Source organism: Protopterus annectens, chromosome 2.part0, assembly GCF_019279795.1.
Source record: "Protopterus annectens isolate FY-2018-M chromosome 2.part0, PAN1.0, whole genome shotgun sequence".
NCBI lineage: Eukaryota > Metazoa > Chordata > Ceratodontiformes > Protopteridae > Protopterus > Protopterus annectens.
The window spans coordinates 1,620,913,643-1,620,940,526 of record NC_056728.1 but is presented as its reverse complement, the minus strand read 5'-3'; the positions used below and the strand labels follow the sequence as shown (position 1 = coordinate 1,620,940,526).

At 40.1% G+C, this 26,884-nt stretch overlaps 1 protein-coding gene across 1 annotated transcript in view; it reads right to left on the bottom strand.

Annotated features, from left to right (window-relative positions):
* The window catches only part of ST18 (ST18 C2H2C-type zinc finger transcription factor), an 825,897-nt gene that overhangs the window by 716,738 nt on the left and 82,275 nt on the right, over window positions 1–26,884 (bottom strand). The window contains exon 3 of the mRNA XM_044060418.1: window positions 22,585–23,370. Within this exon, the coding sequence (XP_043916353.1) occupies window positions 22,585–23,370 (786 nt within the window). The remainder of the gene's footprint in view (window positions 1–22,584; window positions 23,371–26,884) is intronic.

Sequence of the window (26,884 nt, the reverse complement as noted above, 5' to 3'; positions counted from 1 at the left end):
ATTTGCTAGAGCTATTTATTGTCCAGGGCTTCTGGAGGCTGATTCTTTATCCTCCTCCCCTCATTGTTTTTAAGCTTTGATATTCCACTTGTACAGCTCAGGCTACTGCAACAATGATCTACTGATGGACATATTACAGTCTGTAAGTAGACTAACCACAACAGCAGATGTTCAAATTGATCATTCTTGCAATAGGAATACCCTCCCTCCATAACATTTATTTTATTATTTTTTTTTATACCAGTGTGGATACTTTTTCTTTTTTCCTGTTTCCTAACATGTACTTAGCATGTAGGGCTCTAGTCTCCTTTACTCTATGGCAAGTAAGCTCTGAAGGTTTGGTGGCCTAGCCACTGACTTTATACAGCCCTCCTCAAGCTGCTCAGCAGTTAGGGTGTGTGAAAGTGTCCAGAAGCTTTGGAAGCTGGTCGGTTGTCATATCCTGGGCAGGATGTAACCATACAGCTTAGGCTATTCATTAGTGATCTATTCAAATATCTGCTGTTAATGGCATGTTTGCGTACACAACTGTACTTTCTTGTATACTGGAGAAGGAAGACTGAGGTGCTTCTCCATCACTTCCCCCATCACCTTCAAAGTACCCCAGATTTGAGAAATGTCACAAATGATGCAGTAATAGAGCATCTTGTCAAAAACTAAATAAATAACTACAGCAAGAGTATAAATCCACACAGTAGTCCTCCTGGGTGGTCCCATTGCTAGTACATATATTGTGAAAAACAATGAGTATTACTTGTGAGAATCCAGGTAATGTAACCCTGGTTCTCTGGAAGGCTTAACAGGATTTTCTGTCTCAATAAAGAGTGGGCCTATGGGCAACTTCAAAGCCAAGCATAATCATTGTTGCTGTCCTAAGGAAATTTTAAACCTCAAAGCCTCAGAGCTGTGTATTCTACTCCCAAATAGACAGTGGATAACTCTGGGAACTATTTATTCATGTCCTTCACGCAATCTCTGAGGGAGATGATTACTTTATTTACATGTTATATGGTTTTATTATAAATTCTAATTATTTATTATTGAAACACATACAACAATATGTATACCTAACTTCAAGAAGTGCAGCAACTTTAAACAACAGCAAAAATTAGCCAAGAAACCCTCCCCCACCAAAAAGTAAACACACCCCAATAACTATACACTGTAAAAAAAAAGCTCAGCATTCATTAGCTACGTACACATACAGCATATGACTCATGACGTTTGTATAACCCCAAGTAAACCCATACAACAGAATATTGTAATTTATTATATACCAAATGACCTAAGAATCAATTGCTATTCCATGGGAAAGGAACCAACAGAGAAAGATGAAGGGTATTTAAATGAAGACACAATATGACTAATTTGAGAGTGGAAAAAAATCCATCCACTCCTCTGTCATCACAGTACACCTACTCTTTCAATATTTGGCGCATAACATTTTGGCTACAGAGGCCAACACCATCTTAGTTTTAACATGTTGCATTTTTTGACTGGATAGAGTAAAAGATCATATGGCAGACAGGCTGCCTGACACTTGCCTAAAAGATTTAGTCAGGGCACTTCTAATTCAATTATCACAAGGCAACATCATGGTCAGTGTTTTCTAGAATGCCACAGTTGAGGTTACTACAGTGGCAGGATCCAAAATAGCCATTTGCTGACACTCCTGTCTACAGTTCTTAGCATTTGCTGAGGATAGCAATGCAGCTTTCCTTAACTCCTTATTTGAAGGCCCCTTGTTTAGACAAGAGACTAATGAGCATTGGGGGAGGGGTGATGTTAAATAGTTAAATCCCTATGACTGTGTGGATCCAGTTGCATCCTCTACAGCCTTCCTTTGCTAGAACATGCAGGAGTAGCACTGGCCCTGGTTCAGGTGCTGCTCAAAGCTACAACAGCAAGAAGCAGCTGTGTTCCAACATCTCTCACCACTTGAGACCATCAAGATCACTGTCCCAGAACATGGGGTCCCTAGCAATTTCAAAGAGACCCTGATTGGCCCCACAGTGGATTAAAAGACTCCTTACTCCTTCCCCACTTGCCTCTCCTTACAGGAGGCTGGGGTCCTTCCAAAAACCTGCCTGGTGTACAACAACAACTAAAAGAAGCAGACTAGGAAGATAACAGTCAAAGGCTGGAACATCCCTCCCCTATCCCCTCCTTTCTTATCATATCTACCCTTGCCAGGCATACTATCAGAAATATCCTAGCAGAAACATCATGCAAAGGAGAAGGTGCAAAACCCACTCAAGAAAAATGAGTTATCCAGACCAGAGATCCTGCAGAGGTATTACAGACATTTCAGAAATTTTATGAAAATTTGTGTAAAGCAGAGAAGTTTGGATTGGACATTAGAGCCTGCCTTCCCTACCAGGGATTTTTAGTATAGGAAAAGAGAAATGGACAGGGGAGTCTTAAGTGAAAGACTTGTCTTGTAGAGTTTTTAGCTGAATATAGAAGAGAAGCTGCTGTGAAAGATGGAATAATTATTAGTGCATATACAATACTGCATGACAACTATAAGAATCAATCAGAAGAGGTTAGAAAAGATTGGGAAGAGATACTGGAAAAGAAATTTACAAGGGAACAATGGGAGAACATATGTATGGCCTCCAAGTATGCAACAAAGTCCGAAAGGTTTAGGATTTTTGCTTGTAAGTGTTCACACAGGTATTTTTATGCCCCAAGCAGATTTGGAAGTATTTTTCCTCAGGTAGACAGTGAATGTTGGAGGTTTGGTATGGAAGAAAAAGGTAACTGGGAACACGTTTTTGGGGAGTGTAATTAGCTGGGAGTAACTCTTACTGAATACTCTATTAGAAATATTGGGGAAGGAAATGGCTGTAACTAATGAAATTATTCTTTTGAGCTGGGATGCAGGATATGAATTGCCTATACATAGTAAAGTCTTACTAAGTTTAATTGTATTGGCTGCTAAAAAAGCAATTACTAGAAAATGGAAATCAAAATATAAACAAATAATACTTGAAGTACTAGATATCGTAAAATACTTAAAAGAACTGGAAATGGGATCTTTATAAAAGAGAAGGAGTAAATTACACAAAAATAAATAGAATTTGTTGGAATAATACATGCAAAATAATGTTCAGGAGGAGGAGGATGAAAGATACTTAAGGGACGGCAGGAATTCAGGAATTTATGTAATGTTGGACTTAATGAGAACTGTTGTAAAGAAAGAAAGAAAACATATTTGTAATGCATGTGTGCTTATGTCTTAATTGATAACGTAATAAAGGTGTTTACAAAAAAGTAAAGAGTTATCCAGGAGGTCCCATTATTCCAGTAAGAACTCAAATAATATAAAACACCAAATAACAAACCAGCTAACACAGAAGGAAGGCTTGACAACACTCAAGAGGAAAGCAGGCTTTATTAAGCTAATTCAGGAACATGAACTATATTTGCATATGTGGGAGGACAACATGCCCCATTAGCAACACCCTTCAACTGGTGAAAAAATTCCCCTTCGAAGTAAATATAGTTATTTTTAAGAACTAGGTCCATTAATTCAATACGAACATGAAAAATAGTTGTTTGTTAGACCACTTCTTGTGGCCAAGGCTTCCTCAAACCATTGAAGGCCAATGTCATGGGGTATTACACTGAATAAGTCGACTATATCAATAGTTACAAAAAGGATGTCTTTACTGAATAAATGTGGTGTGATAGTTCTTAAAAAAATCCCAAGAGTCTTTCAGGATTTCATTCTAATTTAGCCAAAGATTGTTCACTTTAAAGTCTACAAACTTGGCTAGTGGTTCTGTTTTTGATCCTTCTCCTGAAACAATCAACTTCAGAGGTGGTTCATCTATGTCCTTGTGTATTTTCAGTATCCCAAAAATGGAGGGTATTCTGGGTTTCTCATTTTTGAGATAGGAAAAGGTACTAAAACAAATAGAACCATCTAGTAGCATATCTTTAAGGGCCAAGTCTATCTTGTTGCAGGCTATGTTTATCTCATTTATGGAAGCAGAAAGTATTTGTCACCATTGTTTAAAACATTTACTTTCATATAGCAATTTATCTATAATGACAATCCCCCCTCCCTTTCATTACTCTTATGCTCTTGTCAGATCTTAACTGATCCAAAATACACTTCTCACTTGTTGAAAGGTTGTAACTAAACTTGTTCTTGGTAATTTCCCTTCTCAGTTCATTTTCAACCATTACAAAAATTTTAAGTTGTGGGTGGAGGGGGGATGTTATATGTATTCTTCCTATGAAGTTCTTTGCTCTGGTCAACTACAGGTTTCTGGTTTCCTAAATGAGAACTCAAGCAATATTTCAGACACTTTTTAATTCCAAAAACAGATGAGGTATCCTAGTCCTAAGTCACTACATTATGAAAGTATCTTTTTGTATGGTCATGCTTTGCAGACATTCCTCCTGTGCTTATTCAGGACAAGCTGGATGTGCTCTTCATATCTTCAGGATGCTTCCTTTTATGTCAGTATAGTAAAGTGGTCCATGAAGTCCCTTCAGTTCATATACAAAACAGTTTTCCCTAGTTTCAAAATCATCCTTTTGATTTCACCTTATGCCTTACTCTGTTCACAAAGTGCAAGTCTGTAGTAGAATTGTAACTCAGGAAGTAAGGCACTAGGCTGTTTCACAGTTTAGATACATCCATCCACAGTCACTTTACCTATTTTGGCATATGGGTTGGAGTGCCACTTCAACAGTGACAATCACTGAGAGCCAAGGTTTACACGGCCAGGTCGCTAGCCCTTCCAGGTTGTTCTTTCATACCACACACTCACATCTATGACAAATTTGGAGTTTCCAATTCACCTATTGCATATCTTTGGAATGTGGGAGGAAACTGTAGCGCCAATTCACACAGACACAGGGAGGACATTCAGACTCCACACAGAAGGTGCGTCAGCCAAGGATCCAACCAGAGAACTGCTTTCTATGAGGCGACAATGCTATCTGCTGTGCCACTGTGCCACCTCACTGTTTAGATGACTAGCTTTTATCTGTAGCCTCCTTAGGCAGTTTTGCCCAAATGAGTCTGTGCTCCATTTATTTCACTCTCTGGGAATAACAATGAACATGTAATGCATCAGCTTCAACCCACTCAGATTTCAACATTTAGAGACTGTTCCCTAGACAACATGACTTGTCAGTTTTTTTTGTTTCCAGATAGGATTTAAAGTGTTATGCTGGCACTCTACCTTCTCTTAACAACTGTATATCCCACAGTGGGAGTGTGTCTCTGAATTCTGGTCCTCATGTTAGCCTCCACATTCATGCTAACACAGGAATTGTTTTATATGAAGATTTTTAGTGTGCAGTCAGCTTATTGACAGCTTGTATATCACACCTGGAACGGTGGATCAACTCATCTCCTTATCTTAAGGCCCTTTCTTTTAAGTAAAGTACAGTTGTATAAGTCTTACTTAACTGTACCAGAAAATGTCTATAGAACACACTGTCTTGCTAGCATATTAGTATCACTGCCCTGCTACCCTATCTCTGTCAGTCTGTCAAAGCTTAGAACCCCTGTCCCTGACTATTTGTGGGTGTGATGGATCAATCACCTGGGAGGGCAGAGACTGCCTTTCAGACCCACAGGCAAGACTCATTCAGTTTTTTAGGGTCAAGAAGGCATAGAAAAATGGAAACATAAGCTTGCAAACACCTACTGTTCCAAAACAAAAACTACATACACACATAACAAAAAATGCAGCTGATCAAAATTCACTGTCAACTCTGACACCAGACTGTGCACATCCACAAAGGGAGATAGTGGGTGGGTACTGACAGCAAGGCGATGTGCTCTATGAACATCTAATGTTACAGGTAAATAGGACTTACACAACTGTACTGTGTTCAACAAACACACTGCCTTACTGGCATATGGGTAGATTCCCAAAGCTTACACTACCTGGGAGGAGGACGTAAGATGGTCTAGTAGCCCCTGGAGAAAGCTCCTAGAAATGACTGCTCTGGATTTAGAAAAGACATCCAGCTTGTAGTGTCTCTTAAACGGTACAGCCAGAGGACCAAGTTGCTGCCTCTAGAATACTTCTAGACTCCACCCTTTTCCAATAAGTCGATGAAGAGGAAAAGGCCTTTGCCTTGCCTGGATTCACCTTGCCATAGTAGTTGCAACAATAGCTCAGGACAACCAAAATACAATAGTTTGCTTACAGAGAGGTTTAACCTTCTTTGTCCCTATGTAGGAAATAAAAAGTCTTTCAGCCTTCCTGAAGGATTTTGTTCTGTTAGAGTAGTACTTGAGCTGCGGAGGCACATCCAAGGTATGAAGCATCCTCTCTCCTTTATTCATAGGTTCTGGGAAGAACACAGGAAGGTTAACGGACTGATTAAGGGTGAATTCTGAGACCACTTTAGGCATGAAAGAGGGATTAGTGCATGATACAACCCTAACCCTGTGGAAAATCAGGTAAGGTTGTCCCACCATGAGAACTTGCAGCTCAGAGACTTGTCTTGCAGACATCAGAGCAATAACCAAAAAAGTTTTCCAAGTTCAAAAGGTGGCAAGGTCAACTTCTCCAAACATAACTGAGATCCCATGAAGGAGGAATTTAATGCAAGGGAGGTCTGATATGCAATACTCTTTTCATGAACCGTTTCACTAAAAGAGAAGAAGAAAGAGTTCACAGTTCATAGCTCATAGGTGAACACTAGGCTAACTACCCTAAAAGGCCATATGAAGCCTAGCCAATAAGCTGAGGTCAGAATCAACCCCTGTTCTATGTGTCTATGAGGTGAACATGTTAACAATTATGCCAAATGCGCCCACCCTTAAAAATCAAACTCTGTACCTGTGGAGCGAAGACCATAACTATTATGATGACCCTCTCAAGATAATATCTTATCCAAAGGACAGCACACTCAGGAGTTTAGCAACCCCTTATGCTGCACTGCAGCATCAGCACTCTACCTATCTAGTGTGGGAATAGAACCCACCACCTTCTGCAGCAAAGGTGAGTGTGCTACCTGTTGTGTCACTGACACTGATGTAACACTGACACTGAGGGAGATCAATAGGCAGACAAGCAGAGATGGCTACTAAATGTGCCTTAATGGGCACATATGATAAGCCAACCTTTAGCAGCTCACACAAATATTTCAAGAGCAGAGGGATGTTAACCTTGAAGGACTCTCTGTTCCCATTTAGGCACCACTTAGAAAACCTCATCCATTTGCGAACATCAGATTTTCTAGTAGGAGGTTTTCTGACCTACTTTAATACCTGCAGGACAGCCTCATGAAACAAGTGCCTAAACAGAGTAAGTCACCCTGAGACTGTGTGAACAAATCTAGAGTGTGAGGTAGTCTGTGGTAATTGCCCTTGGCCAATGCCAGTAAAAGGGAGTACCAAGACTTACTGGGCCAATAAGGGGTCACCACAATGATCTTTGGCATTTCTTACTGAATCTTCAGAGTACGCTACAAATCAGTGGAAAGGGTAGAATGTATACAGTGACATTCCCATCCAAATGAACAAGAATGCATCTCTCCACCTAGCATAGAGGCAATTATGTATGGAACAGAATTTCTCCAGCTGTCAGTTTTGAAAGGAGGCAAACATATATATTTACGGTGTTACCCCACATTTGGACTTCTACTCATTCAGTCCTGCTCAGTATCAGGTCAGTCTGTTTGCCACAATGTTTTGTTCTGATAGGATGTATGATGCCTAAAGAGTTAGAGAATGTTGTAAAGTCAGCTTCCAGGCCATCACTGTCAACTGGCACAGATGGTACGAACTTGGACCCTCGAATTTGTTTAGGTACCACATCACTATGGTGTTGTTAGAAACTATCAGGCAAGAATGCAGAGTCCATAGGTGGTGCAAGACTTTCAAGGTGTGGAACACTACTCATGTTCTTGATACTGATGTGCTTCCAAGCATTGTTGGGGCCCCAAGTGACCTGCACTTGCACTCCCAATGACACAGCTCCCCAACTGAATTTATACAACTCTGAGAAGAAGGGAAGCCCTGGACTGATACTCAAATGTGCTCTCCACCACTGTAGCTCTCACCTGATGAATGCCAGCACCAGTAACCAATATTCCAGAGAATGTAGGTGCTGGGTCTAACAATTCCTGGCATGTGACTGAATATTACACATGTGGAGATGGACCAGTGGTATCATGAGAATCATTAGCACCATAAGTCCTGGAATTATTAGGAATACTCTTGCCAAAAAGTTGTTCCTCCTGGAAAATTTCTGAAACACCATCAGGTAAAACATCAGGTAAAACAGGAGCTTGTCTTCGGGAAGAAAGACCATTCTATTGTTGGAGTTGATAAAGCACCCAAGATAGTCAGGACAGATTGTGCCAGAACAGCAGGGAAAAAGGAAAGTGCTGGATTGATACTCAGATGTGCTCTCCACCACTGTATCTCTCACCTGATGAAGGCCAACACCAGCAACTGATATTTCAGAAAATGTAGGTGCTGGGTCCAGTCATGCCACTGAATATTACACTTGTTGAGATGGGCCAGTGGTATCATGAGAAACATTAGCACCATAAGTCCTGGAATTATGAGGAATACTCTTGCTACGAAGTAGTTTCTGTTGGAAAATTTCTGAAACACCATCTGGTAAGACAGGAGCTTGCCTTCAGGAAGAAAGACCATTCTATTGACGGAGCTGAAATGACAGATTGTGCCAGAACAGGAGGGAAGAAGGGAAGCCCTGGATTGATACCCAGATGTGTTCTCCACCACTGAAACTTCTCACCTGATAAAGGCCAGCACCAGTAACGAATATTCCACAGAATATACGTACTGGGTCCAACAATTCTAGGCATGCCACTGAATATTACACATGTGGAGATGGGCCAGTGGTATCATGAGAATCATTAGCACCATAAGTCCTGGAATTATTAGGAATACTCTTGCCAAGAAGTAGCTCCTCCTGAAGAATTTCTGAAACACCATCTGGTAAGACAGGAGCTTGTCTTCAGGAAGAAAGACCATTCTATTGTCAGAGTGGATAAAGCACGCAAGGAATGTGAGTCTTTGTTAGGGTGTCAGGCACAACTTCCGAAGGTTCAACTTAAACCCTAGCTGGAACAGTAAAGTCAAGACCTTATACAGTAAAGTCAAGACCTAGATACAGACTATGCACATATCAGCAAGTTGTCCAAGTAAGGAAAAAAGTGAATGCCAAGAGTTAAAAAATTAGCCACTATCGGAGCAAGGCATTTGTTAAACACTCGGAGCCCATTAAAACAATGGATAAATTCCACTATACTCTCATTAAATAGCAATCTAAAAAAGAAGTTATGTACTCACCATAACGTTTCATGGTTGTAGTCCATCTCACCCTTCATTCTTACATATGGGTTCTGAGCCGATCCTCGGCTCCAACTTGGCCGATTACAAAGCTTGAAGTCTCTAAGTTGGCTCATGGCAAGGTAGGTATCCCATAGTGCAGTAGTAAGAATCCCCAGATCTTGTTTGCTGCTGTCTATAAAAGTAATAGAAGGTATTTCCACAAGGAAAAACAAAGATGAAAGGTCTCCAACTCTAGGGAAGATAGACACTATCTTGTCTCCAGATCCTCCAAGGATACATGGACGGGAGTAGGTGGGTGGGTTCGTAAGAATGAAGGGCGAGATGAACTACAAACGTGGAACATTATGGTGAATACATAACTTCTTTATGTTCTGTAGTCCTATTTCACCTTCATTCTTACATATGAGACACGTCCCTAGCACCTTTTACTCAGGTGGCTCACGGGAATATACTCCTAAAAACCATAGAACCAAAGGAGGCTCTGCCCCAGGAGGCCAAGTCCAATTTGTAATGAGTAATAAAGGTATGAGGGGTAGCACAAGTTGCTGTTGCACATATACTGTCCATTGGAATTCTGGCTTGAAAAGCAGCAGATGTGGATATAGATCTGGTAGAATGAGCTTTAATTTTAAACGGGGGTTCTTTGCCATTAGAAGAGTAAATAAAAGATATACAATTTGAAATCCAGTTTGATAACGTTATCTTTGAGACTGGCATACCTTTTCTCATCTCCGAAAAAGATATAAACAATTGGTCTGATCTCCTAAACTCTTCGGTTCTATGTAGATAGAACCTTAAATGTCTACAAAAACATCAAGTTGATGGAACTTATATTATGCTTTGTTTAAATGATTAGGAAAAAAGACTGGCAGTTCAATAGTTTGATTCTAATTAGATTGAAAACAAACTTTGGGGATGAAGGACGGATTTGTGTGATGGGAAACTCTGTCTCTATGAAAAATCAAGTAAGGAGGTTTGACTGAGAGTGCTTGCAGTTCTGACACTCTTCTGGTGGATGCAATGGCTATCAGAAAAATGGTCTCCCATGAAAGGAACTTTAAATCACAAGTATGTGAAGGTTCAAAAGGTGGTGAGGTAAGTTTTGAAAGAACAAAATTTAAATCCCAAGGAGATACAGGTTCTTGAAAAGGAGGTCTTAGCAGGATAGTGCCTTTTAAAAATGATCTACACGATCTATGAGCCATAAGATTAGGTTCATGTTGTCACAAATGAAAACTGGAGATAGCTGCTAATTGAACCTTGATTGTAGCAAATGGTGATCCCTGATGAAAAAGTTTGGTTGGAAATTCTAACACTAAGGGAATGGAGGCTGTGTATGGATCTATGTTTTTAGCTCAGACCCAAAGAGAAAATTTCTTCCATTTGCTAGCATACAATTTTCTTGTAGAAGGTTTGTGAGAAGGCGTCAAGATATGAGCAACTGCAGGGGAAAAATCATGAAGCCTGACTAGGGATGGAGGTGGATCAGCCACGCTGTCAAGTTGAGGGTGTGGAGGCAGGGATGGAACTGGGTCCAGAGTCCATGGATCGTCCAGAATATGAGGCCTGAGAAAGGGGAACCAAATCTGATGAGGCCAGTAAGGAGTGATGAGAATCATTGCTTCCTAAATTCTTTGCTTTCTGGATCATGTTCGATATTTGCGGAAAGGGAGGAAAAGCATAAAGAAGTCCCGAGGGCCAATTGTGGACAAGTGCGTCTCTCGGTGTCTCCCCCGGGGAGGGGATAAGGGTGAAGTAGCTGCTGCATTTGGCATTCATTAGGGTGGCAAACAGATCGCAGCAAGGCTGTCCCCATTTGCGGAAAATCTGTTCCGCGATTTTCTGATTCAGAGACCACTTGTGAGGCATCAAGATTGCCCTGCTGAGCTTGTCGGCTATCACAATGGTTCTCCCTGGGATGTGTGTTGCAACTAGAAATGGTTGGGAAGATATCGCCCACTGCCAAACACGAAGAGCCTCTCAACATAGGGGGTAGGATCTGGTTCCCCCTTGTTTGTTTATATACCATACCACTGACATATTGTCTGATTGGATTGCTATTGTGCCTAGAGGAAGAAAGTCGTGAAGTGCTTGCAATGCTAGTAGCACTGCTCTCATCTCTAGAACATTGATATGCAAGTGAGCCTCATGTTCCTGCCATGTGCCTTGGACTGTCCTTCCTAGATAATCCCCCCTTCCACCCTATCTGGGAGCATCTATGGTCACAGTAGCAACGGGTTGGGGAGGAATGAATGGTCTCCCTATCACTAGTTGATTGGACTGGATCTGCCAATGAAGGTCCTTTTTGCAAGATTCTGTTATTAAAATGGGATGAGACAGAGGCTGGGGAGACCACTGGGGAAAAGAGAGGCCACTGTAGAATTCTCATATGTAGTCTGGCTGTGGAACTAGAGTTATGGTAGAGGCCATGGTTCCTAGAAGTTTGAGCACTGTCTTCGCTTTGACTTTGTATTGGGGAAGCAGGCTGTATATTTGTTGTCTTAGATTTTGTATTCTGTCTGAAGGAAGGTGAGCCATCATTGTGACTGTGTCTATTTCTGTGCCTATAAAAGTCACATATTGAGAGGGCGACAAGGCAGACTTTTCCCAATTTACAGTAATGCCTAGCTGAGAGCAGACTCAGATGGTTGAATCCCTGGCTTGAAGAAGTAGGTGCCTGATGGTAGCAGTCAGGAGCCAGTCATCCAGGTAGGGAAACACTTGGAATCCAAGATGTCTCAAGTGAGCCGTTACTACCGTCATGCATTTGGTGAACACCCTGGGGGCTGTGGTGAGACCAAAGGGCAGAGCATGAAACTGGTAATGAGTGACTCCCAGCTGGAAGCGTAAAAGACTCCTTGATGCTCTGTCCATTTTTATGTGGTAGTATGCATCTTAGAGGTCTATGGAGCACATCCAATTGTCTTTCCCTAACAGAGGGAGTATAGACTGCAGTGTTACCACTCAGAACTTGGACTTTTTACTTATTCGTTTAACTTGCTGAAATCCAAAATGGGCCTCCAGTCCCCTGTTCGTTTTGGCACTAAAAAGAATGTGGAGTAAGTTCAGAATCCTATGTGGTCTACGAGGATGGTATGGATGACTCTCTTTTGAAGCGACTTTTGGACTTCTATAGTTGCTTGATCCCTATGATTGAGTGGAACATCTGGGATTTTCTTGGTTAGATGAGGTGGAAAAGAGAAGGGTATGGAGTATCCTCTGGAAATTATTATTTGTATCCACTTATCTTGTGTGATGTCGTGCCAGGCTTCTGGGTACAAAGATAAGCAACCCCTGACTGGCTCCAGAGAAGTGCAGTCGGCCCCCAGTTCAGGAGCACTGATAGGGGCGTCTATGAAAGGAATTGTGGCCACCCTGGCTTTGCGGACCCCCCCCCCGCCTCTAGGGCAATATCTACCATTACTTCCTCCTCCTCTGCCTCTGGAAAAGGAATCACCTTGTTCGTCCGGGAAAAATCTCTGAGATTTCTTAAACCATATTTTTCTGCCTCTCTGACCCTTAGGGTATGGTCTAAAAGGGACGGAAAAATGTACTCCCATGGCAGAGAGAGTTTTTCCTTCCTGCTCGCATATGGTGAGTGTGTCTTTTACCATTGGTCCAAACAGAGAGGAACCATCAAAGGGGGTGTTGGTAAATGTAGATTTGATGGGCTCTGCAAAGTTACATAAGTGCATCCAGAGTGCCTCCTAAGGGAAACTCCTGAACCCGCTGCCTTGCTCGCTCCATCTGCTGCGTAAGATATCAGCCTCATGGAGGAGTTAACAATGGAGTTTAAGGTAGACAACTGAACAGTAACCTTCTCAGGGATTCCTTCAGTTAAAGTACGTTGGAGAGTATCTCCTAGCTCCTTTAGGAGATCTCTTTGAAGCCTAGTAAAATGGGTGAGGTAATTCAGTGACCGGAGTGTAAAAGCCACTGAAGAAAAGATATGCTTCTTATATCTGTCCATCGTTCGAGACTCCTTGCTCGGTGGATGTACAGATGAGGAAGTCTCCACTAGTTCCTTCTTTGTGGCTGCTGCCACCACCATGGCATCTACAGGCACACCTTTGGTCAAAAACTCTTTCTCTTTGGGAGCTGAAAGAAATTTGTTGGGCATTCTGGGGACTGGTTTAACAGCATCAGGAGTTTCCCACACCTTTCGATTGACTAAATCTAACAGCTCATCGAAAGGTGGAGACATGCAAGAGGCTGAAGGTTGAGACCCGAAAGCCTTCAGCTACACTGACGCCTCATCAGAAGGGGTGACAGTGGGCCAGCCACCTCTCTGTTTCAGGATCTCTAGGATATCTACAAAAGAGATATGATCAGAGGACGACCTAGGGGACCCTTCTGACTCCTCGAGGTCAGTGTCAGAGGTGATGGACTCATCAGGGGAGTCTACATGCTTCCTCTTGCAAGTTCGCTTCTGTGGAGGCTCCTCAGAATGGGTATTCTGGGGAGGTCTCGGGAGACTGGGAATCACCCAATGGGGGCTCCTGAGGCTGCGGGTCTCTGCTGTCAAGAGAGAAAGATAGTGCTGAGACAGAGGTTGGAGCTTGAGGGGGAGGAGCATTGGTACCCTTGTGTAGAGCTGAAGACCTTGACAGCATGCTCATCATCTTGAAGGCAGATCTCTCCGGCTTTGAGGACACCACCAGTTCCAAGGAAGAGGAAGTAGCCCTCAGCTCCAGACCGATCGACTCCGAGATAGATGTAGGCTCTGAGCTCAGCCAAGCCGATGCACCAAGAGGTAGGCTCGGAACCAAAGAAGTTCGGGTCCGAGCGTCCTCATCGGGGCCGACTGGTGATCTTCAGCTCCTAGACACCAAGGACGGCACCGAAGGTGTCAGAGTGGAACTCGGCTCCGAGACAGATAGTAAGGGTGCTGGAACCACGGCATCGATAGCTCTGGCTCCGATAGACCGATGTGGCTCTGAGGAGGAAGAGAAGCAGGTAATATGGCCTTAGATGTCTCCGGAACCGACTGAGTTGGAGCCGGAAACAAATTTGTTAGCGTCGACGACTTCAAGAGTCTAAGCATCACTCTCTCGACATCCTCCACAGAAAGACTCTTGGAAGATCTGAAAGATAAGGTAGGTGATCGAGATCTCTATAAAATCGGAGATCTGAGTGTCGGGGACACCAATAATAAATCTCTAGACTGGCTCCAAGGTATAGGTTCAGTAATCGGCTCCAAAAAAGTTGGGGCTGAAACTGGAGTGTCAATGTCGATAACCTCAACCGGCTCCGAAGGCAGAGGAGCCGAAGAGGTAGAAGGTTTGTCCAGTTTAGCAATCTTTTGTGGAGGTCCAGATAAAACAGTTGGTGTGGGACACTGTCTTTTGACCGACTTGACCTTTTCTTTTCTAGAAGAGGGAGACCTGGAATGAGACGATGAAGAGCTGGCTAAATCCTCCTCAAAGGAAGGTTTAAGGAGACCTTTCAAAATCAATTTGTTCTTCCTTTCCTAGAGAACCCCGAGAACTAAAAGAGTGGCAAAAGGTACATGTCTCCTGAAGATGTATGGCTCCCTGGCAATAAACACAGATACTATGTCCATCAGTCAGGGACATTTTTTGAGAACATTTAAAACACTTTTTAAAACCCGAAGGTTTATAGTCTTTAGATTCTTTAGGCATCTTGTCACAAATACAATCACAAAAAGTAAATGTAGAGGATGATAGGAAGAGAGGACAAGGTCCTCTAACTTAAACGGGCCTAGCCCTGCTCAAATAAAACTCTGCACACAAGGAAAACAACAGAGGACTAGGTCCTCTAACTTAAACAGGCTTAGCCCTGCTGAGGAAACAACACACAAGGAAAGGCAATAGAGGACTAGGTCCTCTAACTTAAACGGTCCTAACCCTGAAACGGAGAGAAGGCGAGAACAAACAAACAAGCAACAGATAAAGCTAGAATCGGTCCTAACTAAAAAATAGACCTATGCCTAAGAAAAATGTTATTAATAACTAGCATACAGAAAGAAGGGATACCAGTGAGAAAACAAGGCCTTCAGAAATGATGGCCAACAATTTGCAACAACAATTTGCAATAAAGTTAGAAAAATACATTAACTACTACTACTAAGTAACAACTTTAAGTTATTAATTATAAACTAACTATAAAAATTAAAAAGAACCACAATAACACTTCTGAATAAGCAAAATATCCAACTTAGCCACACAAAGAAAGAGAGCACTTCTGAACTCGTAGATGCGGCAAACGATAGCTGTGGATACTTACTAGTGCACTATGGGATACCTACCTTGCCACGGGCCAACTTAGAGACTTTGAGCTTTGTAATCGACCGAGTCGGAGCTGAGGATTGGCTCTGAACCCATATGTAAGAATGAAGGCAAGATAAGACTACAGAACATGACTATGTTTATAGGGATACTATTCTGAACACTGCACTGAGAAAATGACCGTATTTTCAGTAACACAATTCAAAGCACAAAATACATGCAGAAAAGTCGATTAATATTATAAAAAGGGGATTAGGGATAGTTTCAGTCAAAATGAATGTATACAGCCTGAAAGAATATATTACACAAGAACTAAATCAAAAAATGATAAAAAAAAAGTTCCTGTCAGAAATGTTTAATGTACAAAATGGCACCAAAATTATGATTTAAAAGAAGAAATCATTTAAAATGCTGTAATCCTACTCAATCACCTCAAATAATCATAACCCCCAAAGAAAAAAACGGTAAGGAGACATTTGGCATAATGGTTAAAATATTTCCCTCAGAGGCAAAAGGTATAGGATTCAATTCCACCTTGGGTTATTGGCTAAGCTTAAAATGGCCCTTGAGGGCAGTTAGCCTAGTATTCACCTATGAAGATAGAGACAGTCTCACAATAAGGGAAAGGCGCAGGAGCTGCTCCACTGTTTGTTTCCCCGAGTGGCTCATAGAAATCAACTGCATGTTTAGAGAATATCAGCAAATTTTCCTGTCAAAACTTCCAAATAAAGATTTTAATGAGCAAGCCTTACTGTGCTAGCCAAAGTAAAATCAGACACATTAAAACATTTTTAATCAGAAAAAAAACAGTCACACCAGCAGAATACACTATTCAAGCACAGACAGAAAAGGCAGAGGGAGGAAGGGTTTCTTATCTGAGCACAGTAGCTGTAAAGTCCAGAATCAGAACCAGTCTATATTAGTTTAAGGGTGTCCACACTTATGCAACCAGCATATTGTATGTTTTTTATTTTTTATATTTTTTCCCTTAACAGATGTTTGTTTTTCAACTGAATTATACAAGTTAAAGGTCCCATTAAAGGTGGGAAAAATTTTGAAATGATTGATTGTGGTCTCATTTTTTTATATCACAAAAACCTGGCATTTTAACAGGAGTGTGTACACTTTTTATATCCCTATCTGTCTTAGAGGAAGACTCAAAGGAAAGCAACAAGGATAAAGAAAGGCATGGGAAACTAAACTGCACATGGAGATAGAACAAATTCAATCTCTTCTCAGTGAAGAACAGGAAGAACATTTTCTGAGTCCATAAGGAGATAAACAAAGGCTCTAAGTTGGTGACTCTAATATAAAATGATGGAGATGTGCAGACAGCAGAGCAGTAGGAACTTAACTGCACTGACTACAGCCTCGTGAAAGAAGATGTGCAGACAGCATAGGAAATTAAGTACACTGACTACAGACTGGGTCAAACAATATTTGTGTGTGTGTGTATGTGTATGTATGTATGTATATATATATATATATATATATATATATATATATATATATATATATATATATATATATATATATATATATATATATATATATAATGTGTATTTGCATATATGTGTGTATACACACACACACACACACACACACACACACACACACACACACACACACACACACACACACACACACACACATATATAATATATATAGACAGAGAGATAGAGAGATACGTATACACACATATATAAATATATGCATATATATGGGTCCACTTTGTAATTTCAAAAACCCAAACTTTCGAATTTTGATACATCAAATTCAAAACATCGAGATTTTGGAATCTTGAAACTACAAAGTAGTACAAAAAAAAACTAAGTAAAACACTGTTTTTGCAGGGGGGGCAAGCTCCCCTGCACCCCCCACATCCCCTGCCACTGAAATATGTCATCTCCGAGATTGCGCTACAGTGAAGAGAATGGCAATGCTCCTGTTATGCTTACCATTCTCTCCACTGTAGCTCAATCTCGGAGATGGTATATTTAAGTTGCGGGGGGGGGGGGGTGAAGGGGGGCTTACCTCCCGCAAATACAGTTTTTAGTGTTTTTACTGTTTTTTTTTTTTTTAGTTTGTAATTTCAAGATTCCAAAATCTCAAGTTTCTGGGATTGGTATTTTGAAACTAGAGATTTTGGGCTTTTGAAATTACAAAGTGGACCCGTATATATACAGATATATATATATATATATATATATATTATACACAGACACACAGACACACACACACATATACATGTATATATATATATATATATATATATATATATATATATATATATATATATATATATATATATATATATAGACAGAGAGAGAGAGAGGAGACATGTTAGAGTGAGTTATGTGATTTTGTGGAAAACTTTAAGAAGACATAGGAGTTTTTCAATATACATATCTATTTTGAAGGGACATACGCAATTAAACTGGTTGAGCTTTCACTGCTGAATTTATTCCTCTCATATTGATACTGTAGCTTACTCAGTATTATGTACAACTGTTTTACACTGTGTATAAATGGTGCTGTGTCTCAGTCTACTGTGTAATGCATGCAGTTGTTCCCCCCACAGCTACAATATGCATCTTGTTTTTTATTAATTTCCATTTTTTTCTCTTAAGTGTTACATTACTTTGTACACATCTCCTGATTCCATATCAGACATTCCATGTATAGGTCAAATCCACAGAATATGCAGTCACTGTAAACTTCCAAAGATCTTGGTAAGTCATTTCATTATGATGTTAGTTTAGCTTAATGTTGATAAAGAGCTTATGTAGTTTATTCATAAGCATATAGTGTTAGATATTTCTCTCTGTGTTATTGTGTATGTTGCAAGATCCTATATATTCACATATTGCTTTATATTTGAACATTTCTCATTAGCACTCCACTGAAAATGGGACTTCCCAGTTAGACATTCTTGTTCAACAGATTAATAAATAAATAACAAATAAATGCAAGACAAATGTACTGGGAAGCAATGCGTGTGTATTTGGTGGTTAGGAGATGGCAAGGCAGTTGACAGATGCTGCTAGTTATGTATGGGCAGACTAGATTAAACTGTCCCCATTTTCCCATCACTAATTTGTATTTGTATGGGCCTAATCCCGAGATGAAAGTCAGTGTCTTCATTTCATCTTCATTTGCTAATACAATAACTAGGTTACTGATTTGTAGTGCATTGGATATGTCTGTTTAAAATCACTTTTATCGTGGTTTCCTAGTTGAAAAGTGAAACAACTGCCCTTGGGATAGGCAAGGTACCTAAATACACAACAACTCATTGTTGGTCCAGTGGTGGTAACAACTGCACAGAATGTGTGGCGTCCTGGGTTCAATCCTCAGAAAAGTGTCCATGTTACAAATGAGGTGAACAACAGTACTGAGCTACAACATTTAATAAAAAACAAAAAACTCAATTCCCCGCAACTCTTTCCACATGTGCAAATTGTTATCTCTGCTCATTCATCAGTGACTGACAGTCATGACTTTAAAGATCTTGTCAGGCAAATGACAGCTGCATGCAGTTTTCACAATATAATAAATTTTGCATATATACGTGGACAAAAGCAGCATTTCACTAGCCAAAAGTGAAATGGTTTGCCATTGTATTTATGTTATGCTGCAGTATAACTAATCCCTGTTTTTCATATATTGATTTCTCTAACATGTAGCTCTTTGGAAGAGTTTTGGTTTAACTGTTGATATGTGTTTTACAGCACATTAATGATCTCAGGATGACAGTCTTGATTTGTAAAAATGTCTACAGTGAGCAGCACTATAAACTGCAGAGTCTGTACAGCCAGTCTACATGATGTAGACTGAGACAAATCAATTTCTGAATCAACACGAGAGCTGAATAGAAAATAATGCAGAACCTACATGATCTATGACACTGACACAAATAATAATGGTAACAAAGTGAAAGGTACTGAAGAGTTTTTGAACACTAAACAACATCTAGGTGATATGACAGGGAAAGAAATAACTTTGGGGTAAGGCTGATTTTCCTGGAGAATGGAATTTTCTTTTAACTGAAAGAACCTGGTTGCCTTCATGTGAGACTGAATTACACTGTAATAGTGGAACCTGACAAATGTATTGTGTATACAGCTGTCAGCTTAACCTACAGGCTGACATGAGGTCTGCACTGATCTTCACTGTAGTACTGTATCAGACAGTTAGAATTAATTAAAAAAGTTAAATCACTGCATCAGAGACTGGACTAAATCAAGGTGTACGATGAAGTCAGCATCAGGGTCACAGCTATACTTTTTGGATTGGCAAAATAAACTGTAATGTGTCAGCTTCATTGGCCTAAAGGATGACGCCCTGTCAAAAGGCAAGCCTAGGTTTGATCAGTGGCTTGACTGAAAAAGAATATGCCCCATCTCCCTGAAGGAAGGGTGAGGGAAGCACATGTCCAAAGTGCAGACAATATAGAATTCCAATGGAAAATTGAGATCATCAGACTTGCTTCACTTTCAAGAGAAGCCATTGAGAGGAAGTTTTTCTATGTAGTGGGAGACATGACCCATGCTCACACTCATTGCATGCCATCCCTGGGGGATACTGTGGATATGCAGAGAAGGAACAGTTAGGGCCTTAAAGGAAAACCACTGAATTCATTGACATGGGCAATGGTAACACTACCAGCACTAACTTTGTGGCTCTGTGGTGGAAAGCATAAGCCACAGGGTTCTTGCCTCTGGTAAATGAATGGCACAACTAGGAAAGCAGAAGGGAGGCATGGCAGTCAACCAGGGAATGGAAACAAATAAATAAAAATAAAAAATAAAGAAACTGAAATGGAATATGTTTAACTGAATACAAGCATTCTGACACAGGATGCTGGAGGGATCGCATTCTGTGGGAGGGCCAACTGTTTGGAATTCTTCTCAAATGGGGCTTGACGGGCAGACCAATTACACAACAGTAAGGAAAACAGTGACAGACATTTAGGATGAAGAGGATGTTTCATTAGCGGACTTTGCTCTCCCTTAACAATGTTACATTTTGGTGCCTCTTATCATCTACTTTGTAAATAACATGCATTCATATGCAGTTCTCCCCTAACAGGCTGTGTGCATTAGTAGCAATTACACAGATGCAAGTACAATACATTTTTCTTACATCAGAACTCTGACTAGGATTCAAGGGAAAACAGTAAATCAAATGCATATTATTTGGTTGTAAGCACAACATTAGACATCAGGAGGATGAACATTGTACTACACACACTGACAGTCCCTAACGTAAGCATAAACCTGTGTGCACTGCAACTAAGGGTTTTGATTAACTAAAACCTCAAGAGAGGGAGTAGATCTCAGAAAAAAATTGAAACTCACAGTAGGTATTTTTTAAGATCAGGCCTAATGACTTTATGACATCAAGGGAGAGTTCTGAAGTACTCAAGACCAAGGAGAAAAAAAAAACAGTTCACTTCACACTGCATATACATACTAGGCTCTTTGTTGCTTTCTGTCAAGAAGACCTAAATATACTCATAGTGAAATAAGTATTTTGATCTTGATCCTGCTTTAAAATTCAAGTTGAATTTCAAACTGAAAGAGAAAAACTCCAGGTAGGACAAATATATGAAGGGAGCAAGTTAAGCTGGAATAGCAGCTAAGATACAATGTAAAAATGAAATGACACAAACCTATCCTCTTACAGTATACACCATCAGAAAGAATACTACAGAATGCTACTACTACATATAAGGTATGAAACTGGGGACATTTCTTTCATGACAAGCTCAGTGGAAGGAAAGAACCAGAGAGAGAAAGAGAGAGAGATGCTTAGATGTGAATTATGGGATAGGAAAGGGGGACTGGTGGCCTGCAATTTTTTCCTACATGATCAGGCCAGTGGCACCCCTTCCTACATCTGATTGAGACATTCATTCCTCCATTGGGATGACAGCACTCTGGCCCAGTCATTCCCTGATGACAGTGAGAGTTGGGTGTTACACAGCAGGCCACCCTAAAGATTCTGTGGATTATTGTATTTCCACCCCATCAGCAGTTTTTGGGCACCATGATAACTGCTCTCCGGAGGTACATACATGCTACCATGCATGCCAGACCTCCAAGATAAGCAGCTCACCTTCTGTGCAGTGTTGGCATGCCTGGCTCCTTGTTGCAGGTGATACAGCTGCAGTTCTGTAGATGTCATTAATGGAGTCAACCAAGCTACCTCTCTCCTTCCAGAATGGGCAAGCTGACATTAGCAGCTCAATGACATTATAACCTCTCCCAATTCCTCCAGTGTTTGTGACACTACTAGAACATGGGTCAGCTGAAGGTACAGTCAGGCTCTGTATCTCTGCATGAGGCTGGGTCAGTCTGGAAAACTTTGATCTGTTCATTAGTGCTAGTCCCTGTAGTATAAATCCTTCTTACCACATATAATCATGTTGAATATGAGCTCTTCGACCAGAAAGAGCTACTTTTTGAACTCACTTAACAGTCGGTCAGTCTAGTTTCAATTTACTTGCTAATTTCTTTCATGTGTGTTTTAAATATACCTGAACTTAACAAATCTAAACCAACCAAAGACATTAAAGATGTAAAAATGTGGCATACATTCCCACCTGTTCTCATGAACCAGTCGACAATATTCTCAATATTTTATCTCCACAACAACTGTAGTTGGCTATGGAAATGCATAATGTTGCACAAGTATGTAATCCAAACTAAGTATTGTGTACCTAGTGCAACTCTAGGTGCATATGTAATTTTACATACAGTATGACTTTCCACCATCACAAACTTCCTTACCATTGAGTAGTAAATTGGTGTAACTTATGTAGCCTTGTGTACACAAAAAAAAAATCACTGACATGTACCATAAGTAAACATCTCCTTGATGGAAGACAGTTTTCCAACATTTTTCCATAAACTATGGAGACTAAATTATCATGAGATAAATTAGCCTCTACTATGTAAGTGCTGTCAGAGTAGATGCTTCTAAAAAAATCACCCTAGAGGAACATAAATGACTGGTCCACACCTTTGCAGCTGTAGGCTTGCCTGATTCCCATGTCTACAACTTTGCCATGTCTCCTTTCTCCAACCAAGTGCTCCAGCAGAAACCTATCTAGTTCTCGGTTTGTACTGTGAAAGATATGTCCCTTCTCTGCATGAAAAGCTATAGCCTGCTCCAGAAGGCTCAAGCTTCCTTTAGCATGATCAAAATCTTCTGACTCCTCTGTGGTTTCTGACAAGCACTCAGTGTCCTCGTCTTCATTTTCATGCAGTTCATCCCACCCATTGTCAGTGCTGACTCGAGAATGTTTTGAGTTCTTTAGATGTGCTTCAGAGTCAATACCTGTCTCTAGTACAGTGCAATCTGCTATCACTCGTGTGTCAAATGGTGGTACTCTCACTATTGTTCTGTGATGGTTCCCTGTTATGAAGGCATGTGGCTTTACATCACTAACTTTGGAGAAACTTGAGGAAAAGTTCAAATTCTTGTCTACTGGTACAGATGCAGTCTGACAGTCCCCTGATGAAGAGAATGTCAGCTCACTGGCTTCTGAATCATCTTTGCTTTCTGTCCTGTTAAGTGTAAGGCAATCATCAACATCACTATCTGCTTCTGCAGACTGGATGCCACTGTCACTGAAATTGTTGTCAGCTGCTGTTTGAATATCTGAGTCTTCCGGGCTTTTCTTCCCTTTAAAGATGGAGCCCTCCAAGACATCTTGGTAGACACCACAAGAATCATTTTCATTAGAATAGTCATCCTTCAGTTCTGACTGAGATACACCGTGGGCTGACTCTGAAAATCTTTCATCTACAGGAAAAAAAACATATAACCATATCAGAAAACTTATGAGAATCTGAGCATGTTCCAGGAAAAAAATCTAAGAAGAGTGCATTAATATTACAAACTGCAATCAAAAAAAGAAACACAACTACTTACTCGGTTCTGGTAAACCAGATTTCGAAGTAAATGCATAACATATAGCATATGGATTGTAATATTTTTCAAAACTTAGTGTCCCAAAATGTTACACTGTACATTTAAATATCCTACTATAAATATATACATATATATTTATATATATATATATATATATATATATATATATATATGTATAGATATACATATATATATATATATATATATATATATATATATATATAAAATATATAAATCTCTCTCTCTCTCTCTATATATATATATATATATATATATATATATATATATATATATATATATATATATATATAGAACACTGAAAAAGTGCCTACGGCATCTAACACATTAGTGTTATTTCTTCAAACAGAAGTATCAGAACAAGGTGCAGTGTATCAGCGTTTGTGAGCTGAAATAATCTATTCATGTCTAAGTTGACAAGGCTAGCATTAGAAAAAATAAATCAGCAGCAACACTATAAATGCACTCCATAAAGAATGCTTCTACATACCACAAAGTGCATTCAGTGTTAAGTGGTCTCAGCAGGGACACAAGGAAGCAGACAGTGCATGTATCTTTCATTGTAAAGGGTACTAGGCAGGAATTCTTATCTGATTCATGGGTATAACACACACTTTCTGGTAAGGACACTCGAAATAAGCTTGTATCGTTCTGTCTTTTTTTATACAATTATCTCCCGAAGATAAAAATTACCCTGACAGAATCAAGTAAATATTGCCATAGTAACTAAAAGCATTTTTGGACAGAGAGAAGGATTTTGCCACAAGAACCAACCCAACCCCCCACACCCACACCGAGTGAAAAGCTGATTATAGGTTACTCTTGCTGGAATGAACTGCATGGCAAGTGGATAAACTAAATTAATGTGTATTTCCTTGAAAGCAGGTTGCATGAGTGAGCCCACCTTAGCTTAGAAGATGAGGTTTCCCTGTTTTCTAATTCCCTAGCTTTAAATAATAAATTAAACACAGTTTGAAATGCATATCAAGCTTACCATAATAACACAACTAGCTATTAGGAAAAGGTGTAAAGGGTTATGATAATTTTATAGTATTAAGAACTGCAGAAAACACATTCTATTTTCAATGAACATGCTCAATTCAGGGAACTATTCTCTCAATCCACTTAACTACCCACATGTGTACAATAATGATTTATAGACATTATGCCTAATTATGCATATTTGGACTGTTTTAGAGTGCATAACAAAAGCTCAAGTAAGCAACAATTACCACTGTTGCTTAGTTACATAGTTTAAAATATTCCTATTAAGTACAGATTATAGAGGGACAAAAATGCACATGTGAACCACAATGCATTTTCATATTCTGCTGCCAAACTGTTTGCATATTTACATTGATTCCAGTTTATAAAATTGTTCTGCTCAAGAGAACACATATGTAAGAAGAAAATATTTAATGGTTGTTCTTTACAAACTGTGGTGCCTCTAATTAATTCACTTTGAATTCCATAATGCCCAACTGTAATTTTCTGTCATCTACTGTCTAGCATTCTGTCTACTTCTAGAATACAAAAAAGTTGCAGAGAAGTGGTGCTTTTTACAGAATGTCCACATCATGCTGGGGCATACTCAGGGCCATATGCACATAAATTGATTTCTCTAGTGGAAACCAGGGGAAACAAATGTACTGTGCCTTCTGTGTGTGGATAAAGCAGTCCTCCTGATGTCAATCCACATGGGTGGTGTGTGTGGGCATATCCCTACGACTATTCTTGGTGGACGCCAGGGATATTGTTTGGAGGGGAATGGTCAAAGGGTATAACGTGGTTGTGGCTGAGCTGCTGAGGAGGTGGGTGATATGCTACTCACTCACACTGTACACCCACTCAGGCTATATTGTGTTATCACATTGGAGGATGGGAACAGGGTAGGACATAACTGAACCCCCAGACAGATGTTTTTACATGCTGAGCCCCCAGTAGCCTAAGGATCCATGACTGACCTTAGCAATACTGGAAAAGTCTGGCATGGAGCAAGGAGTGACTGGTAGACTCAGTGCATTCGAGGCACAGGGTGGCTGAGATGGTAATGATGAAGCTCAGAGGAAGGAAAAAAAAAGTCACATTTTTACAAGTCGAATGCAACTCATAAAGCATGGATGTGGGACATCTGTCCTCACAACCCCTTAATCAAATGTATAAACCCCACAATCATGTAACCTACAGCCATGAAGAAAAGATAAACAGCCTGCAAGGCAAACACAGTAACCACACAAAATCCAGTGTTGCAGTCAATTCAACCAAAAGGAGATACAGTTGAGGAAATTAACACTGAGGAAAAGGGATCAAGGAGATTATAGTCAACTAGTTAGATGTCAACTACTAGTAAGGAAAACACTAACTAGATATTCAAGAATATATGAGAAGGCACACATCTGTGCACACATTGACGGAAACACACACGTGCGCGCTAGATTCTACAGAATGCAGAATTATATCAGATTCCATCACTGTGCGTGTTCTTCATTGCTGCTGGATTACAAAACTGAAATAGATATCAGTAGCCTGTAAACATGAGTCCTATCCCCAAATTTTTAGCAGTGAGATGTCCTACTGGCAAGATCCTGGGCAGTCTCAATCTGCAACAACTAAGGGAAGCTTGGCTACAATGACTGCATTCTGTGCCCTGAGCTGTGCTTTTTGGAGACCCATGGAGCATGAAATGAAAATTCTCAAGATCTGTACCAACAAAAACTCTTGCTTATTCCTTATGGGAATGCTGTCAGGATTAACAGCTCTAATGCAGTAAAATGTTACTCCCAAACATTTGAATGGAATTCTACTTGGTACGTTCTGTGATACCGAATTTTATAAATTAGAAACAAAGCAAGTATACACTACTGGAGTCTGAATGATAAATGTGGATATATACAATTTTATTTATTTTATTTAACATTTGTTTACTGAGAAAGTCTGACTGGATTCACATCCTTTTTCATGTGAAGGCCTGGGGAGAAAAGCTCCACAATGAAACATACAGAATTCAATATATAAGTAGAATATATAGGGCACATAACTGGACGTAGTGAAGGAGATTGGGGAGCTCTAGCCAGTTGAGTTGCCCGAGTGCTGTACAATGGTGAGCTCTAGCTAGTCGGTTTGTAGCATAACTGGCAATTTTGTTATAAAAAGATTCAAGTTTTGCTAGCTCAGATTATTTTTACATTTGTGAGTATGGGAGCTGTGTACAGCAGTGTGGAAATTAAGTGCAATTGCGCAATGGTAGTTTTAGTATTCTTAGTGAAGTAGTGTTTGTTCCTAAACAATGTTCCGAGTTTTTGTGTACTTTTTTACTGTTTGGGAAATATGAAGATCAAATTTTAAGCTGCAATCAATTTTGACTCCT